The sequence below is a fragment of the Ambystoma mexicanum genome, chromosome 4q, assembly GCF_040938575.1.
Source record: "Ambystoma mexicanum isolate Mex_15411 chromosome 4q, UKY_AmexF1_1, whole genome shotgun sequence".
Taxonomy (NCBI): domain Eukaryota; kingdom Metazoa; phylum Chordata; class Amphibia; order Caudata; family Ambystomatidae; genus Ambystoma; species Ambystoma mexicanum.
Window position 1 is genome coordinate 1,117,220,053 of NC_090928.1, and position 7,497 is coordinate 1,117,227,549.

The window sequence follows — 7,497 nt, forward strand, 5'->3', positions numbered from 1 at the left end:
GAATATTGCCAACAGTAGAACTGCCCACTATCGGAATATGTGTTTAGGGAAATGCAACACCTATTTAAGCATTTACAATGTGTGCTCATAATAAAGTATAATATCTGTTTAATTGGACCACTCCAAAGTATTGAAAACTACAGTTGGTCCCAAGTATTTGTTTTAAGGGTTGTCCCCAAAACATGTCTCCCTGACAACCGGATAGTTTGTAAGCATTGTAGCATGCACATAAGATCATCTAAAACACTAGGTTGCCTGCTGAATCTAAAAGTGTCGCTTTTGATGTGATCACCCTTCTCTGCCATCTCCTTCTTAAGTATCGAGATGGCTATTAGAAAGCCCTGTGGGACTTGGTTTCGTTCTAGGGGTGGAAGGTATTTAAGGGGGACATGTTTGCATGGATCTGAACCAACCAATTGTTTGTAGAGCTGAAAACTTTTAAAAGATCACTTGTCATGGTCCTTATTACCATTACAATGATGAATTTCCAATGTCATGATCCCTTGGTGTGTTTATGGGGCTTATTTCTCCAACGCTTCATTGCTGGTATAACATTGCTACCACTTTGCTACCACTTTGCCATGATTCATTGATTAGTTTTCGCAACTTACATGCTGTTTCTTAAACGTGTATTTCTTTCTTCCATCCATACAGTTGTTTCCAGAATAACGTTGAGATCCACGTGGCACATATTCAGAGCGGCTTGAGTCAGATGGGAAATTTGCATGCCTTTGCAGCTAATAACACCAACAGAGACTGAAAGGACAGACTTTATCGTTGCAATTGTGCAGCACATACTCTGGGGAAAATCCAGGTCCTTAAAGAGGCTTCTGACACCAAATATTCAGTCAGGGTTGAGAAGGAGAAATGGTACACGTCTCAAAGGTCTCCATTTCCTTGGCTATCCTTTTCTTTGGAAGAAAGTTCAATTTCTGACTAAGCATTACACTCTCATTGACTGGAGTTGCTTCATTTTGCAGTGGGATGCCTACCGGTTTTAGCAGGTACTTTGTTTTATTCATGATGGTGTGCTGACGTTCATACCAACGTGTGGATTTCAGATGAAAAGGGAAGTCGGCTTGGAGGCGCCTTTTGCTGTGGTGTGGATACGAGTGAGACCAGGAAAGGCTGTGCTTGCACAACAGCTGCTAAATCACATTTACTTCCTGACCAGGCCACGAGTGGGCAGCACAGTAAAGTCAATGGGCACTGAATGCGCAGTGCTGATTTTGGAAAAGCAGCTCAGCAAGAGGTCGAGGAGAAATAATGACTATATCCAGTGGAAAACACTCGTATAAGCAGCGGTTATCTGCACGTCTGATAATCTGCTACTTGTCACAATTCGCAAAGGAATATTGCAATGTTGGCTATTGAAGAATAGCCAGGATACCCCAATGACACCAGCTACTTTTTAAGATGTAGATTTTTCTCATTGCCCTTGCCCTCCAGGGCCAACCATTCTCGAATTTGTTTTCCTCCTCGCTACAGTTATGCAAGAGACTTGGAAATGGAAACAATTATCTTTATTTGCACATGGTCTAAGCTTAAATGGCAGGTTGCTACGCCCATAATTCTTCAACCATATGGGACGATGGAAGTGCTTTTTATATGTAAACATATCAGAACTAGGACAACCTGCGCCCGAACTGAAATAATTGTACAAACCTGCGAAGAGTATATTCTGGAATGTCCATCTTGTAAAATAAAATGTGTTGGATTGTTTGTTTTAATATAGAGTATTAAAGACTTCAGTGTAATTTGTTTCAAATTTGGAGTTTAGATAGCTGTAGGGAGGTGCTTTCAATTCTTTTAGATGCCTCATGTAATGGGGCCTTTTATATGTTAATGTATAAAGACAATTTAAAATGGAATTATTTTCAATTTGAAAATTTTGTATAGTTTAAAAGAAAGGCTCATGTATCCTTTTGTTGGTATTGTGCCACTGCAAACTCTTAGCGCAGAATTTCTATTTGCATAAACTTGTTATGTTAATGAAGACATGCATACATCTTTTATTCGCAGCAACATTTTTAATTCAAAATAAAATGACTTAAAAATTGAATGATGATTTTAAAAACAGAAATACAAACTTTTGCATAAAACTGGTCAGCAGGTGTGCCCAGATGATTGATGGTTAGACCGAAGCCCACATTGGTAATGATCACAACTGTTACATTTAATTTTGGTTAATACTTGGATGGCTGTCAAATCATGCTGCCATTTTGCACATTTCATTACATGTAAAGACTGTAAAACACATCGCCAATTGAGTCTAATCCAATAGACATTGCTAATTTATTTAAGCAATAACCCTGTGGTGGGGAGGCTTTACCAGCCAAGCCTACCACTGTGTAAATTCTAGCTAATAGCACGCCAGCATGGTTTCTGGGTTGCTAACAACATTTTGTTTTAATTCGAGAAAGCGGACAGTGGCTGTTTTGAAGTTTAGAAATAACTGCAAAAGAAAATGGCCATCTTGAAAAGCGGGAACAAATTACTACTAGTAATTTCCACAATGGCAGTTGCAGGAGGAATGGTGCACGGTGGCTATCTGGTGAGTAGGAATGGAGACTCTGCAGAGGTAGGTGTTGGTGAGGGTTTTAGGGAAGTGGAAGGTGCTGAGGCTGGTATTTGTGCCTGAGAGGAAAATGGGGGTTTTGGGGGAGGGGACTGGCTCAGCATGTTCAGGGAGCAAAGAATGCTAGTACTATGTGGTAAACCCTGCATTTTGAGATCCCTTATTGTTTGGGAGATCACATGATGTCACTTCCCGAGTGCTAATAACCATACATGTGAAGATTGGTGAATATTGATGCAGGATTTCATGTTTTGAAATAGTTCACACATAATCTACATTTAACACGTTTTACTTTGGAGAACATTTCTTGAAAATTGGCCATCAATTTATTACATACATTTCCTGGTCTAGTAAAATCTATTTAATTTTCTGTTAAAATGGCATTTTGTAAATGCATTTGTTCCAATGGCATAATTAAACTCTTTGTAAAAACTTCATAAAGTTGCCACCCTTTGGGTAGTCAATGAAAATAGTTAATTTTAATTCTACTTCCGTGTAACATTGATGCAAACTACTACATGCCACCAGTAAAAAAGAAAATGGTTTGCTTTGTAAACCGTAACATATCCACTACACATGTTGCCTGTAATATTTTCATCAAATTCGACACATGCAAATACAGACATAAGATCAGTTTATATGGATTGATCTAAATGAAAAATAATAGTTCTTGGGACATTCTTGCTTTTTCGACACAGGCAACCTGTACCCCGAACAGAGAAAGGCTTAACTGTAGGGACACACCCACACAAACTAACACTACAATTACAGATCTGTACTCTGTACTTTGCATTACAGAAAATATACTCTGGTAATTTCTGTTTAAATGAAAAAGATTAGTTAATTGAAGGCAAGAGGTTTTTCAAAGAAGTTGATGTTATGAAAACAAAAGTCCAAAATGCCATCAAAAGGAGCAGTTTTAAGATAAGAAAGTAGAACCAATCTTATCCCAAAAACTATTTTCACAAAGCATGAGGAAATTGCTGCAGTCGTGATATGGTGACATGTCACAGCGCAAAGTTAAATCTATGTTAATTATGTTAGTGATGTTATTTTACTCAGACAGTACATGAAATATATTTGAAGTACTTATAGTTGGTGTAAGTGGATCATGGTCGTGTGACCTGCCCTGCCCACGTGTTAATCCCTGCTAATCCTTTTGCTCTTTATCTGCCCCTTCCCTTTCTTTCCATTAACTTAAATAGTCTCTTCCTCTGTCTCCTTCAGACGTCTCTAGAGAAGTGTAGATAGACTAGTGTAATTCCTGATTGGTTCTGTTAAGATATGAAAAGGGCCAGAACCAATCCGCCACACAACCCAGGTAGACCAGCAGCGGTTTATGGTCATTGTATCAAATTCCTTGCATCGACATGCATTTGTATCAAATTTTTTCCATCTAAATAATTTGCATCAAATGCATTTATTTGGGGTTGGTTGGGGGGTATCGCCCCCCCAAACCCCTGTTTTCTTTACCCTTTAAAATGCGCCTGAACAAAAATGAACCCTTTACCCTCAAACATGTGCATTCGATGGACATTTTATAGATGGAATGGCATTCGGTCGAATGATGTTAGATGCAATGACCAGATACCCCAGAAGCATGTGTATCGCACAACACCCACACATGCAAACACCCAATGCACATCCCACACACCTCCAACCTAGTCTCATCAACATGCCACTCATCACCACCTTCAAACTTACATGCTGCCTCATGCTGATCACTGCTTACTCAACGTTACTACATGCAGCAAACATTGCTAACCCCATCACCACCTAAACCCACTCCATCACAGAATTATCTCACCACTACTTAAAAACTCATCTTGGATATTCTCCTACCCAGATGCTACAACAGTCTCCCCTACCTGTGGTTCACCAGATGATTAGGACTGTGACTCGCATGTTACTGCACCATTGACTATGCAGCTAGGGCTGACATAGGCTGTATCCCAAAACAGCTTGCGAGCCAAAGGTTGCAGACCCATAGGCTAGAACATCCAACACAGGAACCACAAAGTGAAGACTGGTGGGGCTCTCAATTATCCACAAGAACCATTCACCTTACAGAGGCACACCACACCTGCATCTATGGGAACGCTTCACCTGCCTTTTTCTGCCTAGCCAGCCACCTTCTGCCTGATCTACCAACCACCTCCAAACCAACAAGGCTTTTCTAGATGAAAGCAGAGGTCCTCACAACAGTATCAATCAGCAACACAACTAATGTCTTCCTCTAAGCCCTCAACCTGCCCAGAAGCCAAGCCGTGAAGAAACAAAGAGGCCTTCCTCTTGAACTGTCTGACACCATGGCCATCCAGCAACTAATCTCAGACCCACCTCGCAGCAAAGGCAACTTTAAACTGGCTCTCAACCTGGTATTCACCTTTCCAGCCATGTCTCCAACGCTTCTTCCCACCTTTGGACTGGACCCTTTCTGTTCTATAATGCGCATCTCCCCCACCTGGCCCAGACCAATCAAGACAGACTACTCCTTCAATAACTCACCCATGGATCCACTGGAAGAAACCTTAACACATCTCACCCCTCAATGAATGTCAACTCCCAGGTCAGTGTACTAAACCACACTGTGAGCTCAAACCTGTGCATCACTAAACTTCACCTCAACAAACATAAGCCACTAGGTACACAAACTCAAAGCAAGACAGATCTTCTGGTTGAAATCCCACAACCTCCATTCCATGCAGCATGCAGGACACTCCTCTCTACAGCCAAAGCAAACTAATAGACAATCGTCATGCAAGCATCCATCAATAGCAGAACTGTCTTCCAAGCTGTGAATCACTGCATCAAAACGTGCCTGATAAGACAATAACATAATTCACTGACTACTGCAATGCCATGACTGTTAACAGACATGACAACACATTGACCATGCCAACCACAACACAGATGTGCCGACCATACTATCTGCACAATTTCAAAATGGATTGAATTCGGGACGTTACTCCAGAAGACCTAACAAAACACTCATGGAGCCCTCAACCCCACCAGTCACTGCAGCACATAACTCACTTAACAGCAATGTGTGCCTCACAGAGGCACCTTCCCAGATGCATTGTAAATGGTGCAGATCTTCACCCTATTTAAGTAACCCACCTTCAACCCAAAGGACTTGGTCACATATCACTCTGTCACACATCGACCCTTCTTCAGGGATTGAGAGGACCCATGTCAGCCAGTTTCACAAAAGGATCACACTGCAGAGTCTCCTACAGGACTACCATTGCCATCATCCGGGTTAACCGACCATGCTCTCCACATCGTGGACAGCGCTGACCTCTGCTTACTCGTCTTACTAGATCTATTACTTTCAGTACCATTGTCCATAAAGCACTCCTACTCATCACAAGTATGGCCTTTGATGGAACACTGTTGCAGTAGTTTGCATTCGACCTCTTCAACAGAGATCAACTCATCTCAGTGGTCCCCAATAGATCTCAGCACTGCCCAGTAACCCACAGCCTCCATCTTGTCCCCAGTCTTATTCAACATTTACATGGAACCTCTGGGGAAACTCCTCACCCACAAAGACTAAAATATACACCAATAAACAGATGGCACACAGCTTTACTGAATGATCAGTTGCAATGACACCTATCGAATCAAGCAGTTTATCCCTTGTCGAAGCATTGATGTCAAGCACCTATCTGAAGCTCAACTCGCAAAGACTAAATTTATTCTCCTAGGAACATCCACCAAGTGTGCTCAAGTCAAGAATGATCTGACAAAGTATGACTGATAAACAACACAACTCACCCGGTGAAAAATCTCTGCTGGCTGTGTATGGGGGTGTGTCCAAGATAGCGTGAGTTGAAATGTGTGCCTCCAACCCTCGCTGTCCACTAACCCACAACTTGCTTCTCGTGGCGTCCATCCAGCTGGCGGGGGCACACTACACCCCGCCCCCCCAGTTCGGGGGGAGGGTTGTAGGGACCAAGCAATCCCTGCCCAACTAGCAACAGAGGCGAGAGGCAAACTCTGCAACAGCTGAACAAGATGGCTGTTAACACGAAGATGGCAGCCGCCGTGAGAGGCCTGGTGGCTGTGAGGTTGTCTGGCCCCCCTGGCCAGGCGAACAGAGTGCAGAACCAGCCCAGAGTGACGTGTGGGGACGGCACCACCCCATGCTGCCGGGGATGGCCTGCTTTGTTAGAGGCGGTGAAGATCCTTGCATGCACGACCTGTGGGGAGGACCCTGCTACTCTCCTGTGGAACTCCAGTGGGGAGACCTCGTTCTAAGTCATGATATCCTTTTTGAATTTCTTCATACCAGACTTATTCAGAAGGGAAGGATAGTTAATAGAGAAACAGTTGGAATAGATAAGAGAAACAACGCCATGGGCAGGTAGAGGTGGCATTAGGAGCAATATACAAGAACAGAGGTATGGCCCAGTCACTGGGCTAGCAGGTAACAAAATTTGATTTACAGAAACACACCAAAAATTGACATTCAAGGCAATTAGAAAGGCACCCGTAGGTAAAAGAAATGAGGTAGGATTATAGCTGAGTGCTGAGGCGTGAGCATAGAGGGAGGACCAGTTGGAACAGGAAGAAAGTAGAGTGAATGCCCATGAAGGGAAGGGGTAGGCAGAAGGAGGGAACTAACCAATAGAGAGGGCAGTAAGAGTCTTGGAAGTCCAGTTTCATAGCTGAGTGAGCTGGCCTCCACAGGGAGGGTCAGGCTGTGGTGGTAGTGTCTTATCGCGTCAGACAGCTAACGGGGCCTTGGAAATGGGCCTTTGTAGATGCTGCCGTCCCGGTTGCTCCGATTGGGCAATGAAGGCCCAGGCAACCAATGGGGGTGGGAGTCAGGCAAGGCAGGAAAACATCCGCTTCAGGAAGACAGTGAGGCCATCTTGGAGAGCCTGAAAAGCAGGGTGAGCCAATGGTATGCA

General features: G+C 43.2%; 1 protein-coding gene across 2 annotated transcripts in view; it reads left to right on the forward strand.

Moving 5' to 3' along the window:
* The window catches only part of LIN9 (lin-9 DREAM MuvB core complex component), a 1,337,113-nt gene extending 1,335,051 nt beyond the window's left edge, over nucleotides 1-2,062 (forward strand). The window contains exon 15 of one of the 2 annotated variants that reach the window (XM_069608684.1): nucleotides 655-2,062. In XM_069608684.1, the coding sequence (XP_069464785.1) occupies nucleotides 655-760 (106 nt within the window). In that variant the 3' untranslated portion in view covers nucleotides 761-2,062. The remainder of the gene's footprint in view (nucleotides 1-654) is intronic. The other variant, XM_069608685.1, reaches the window with a different exon arrangement.
* The last annotated feature ends 5,435 nt before the right edge of the window (nucleotides 2,063-7,497 follow it).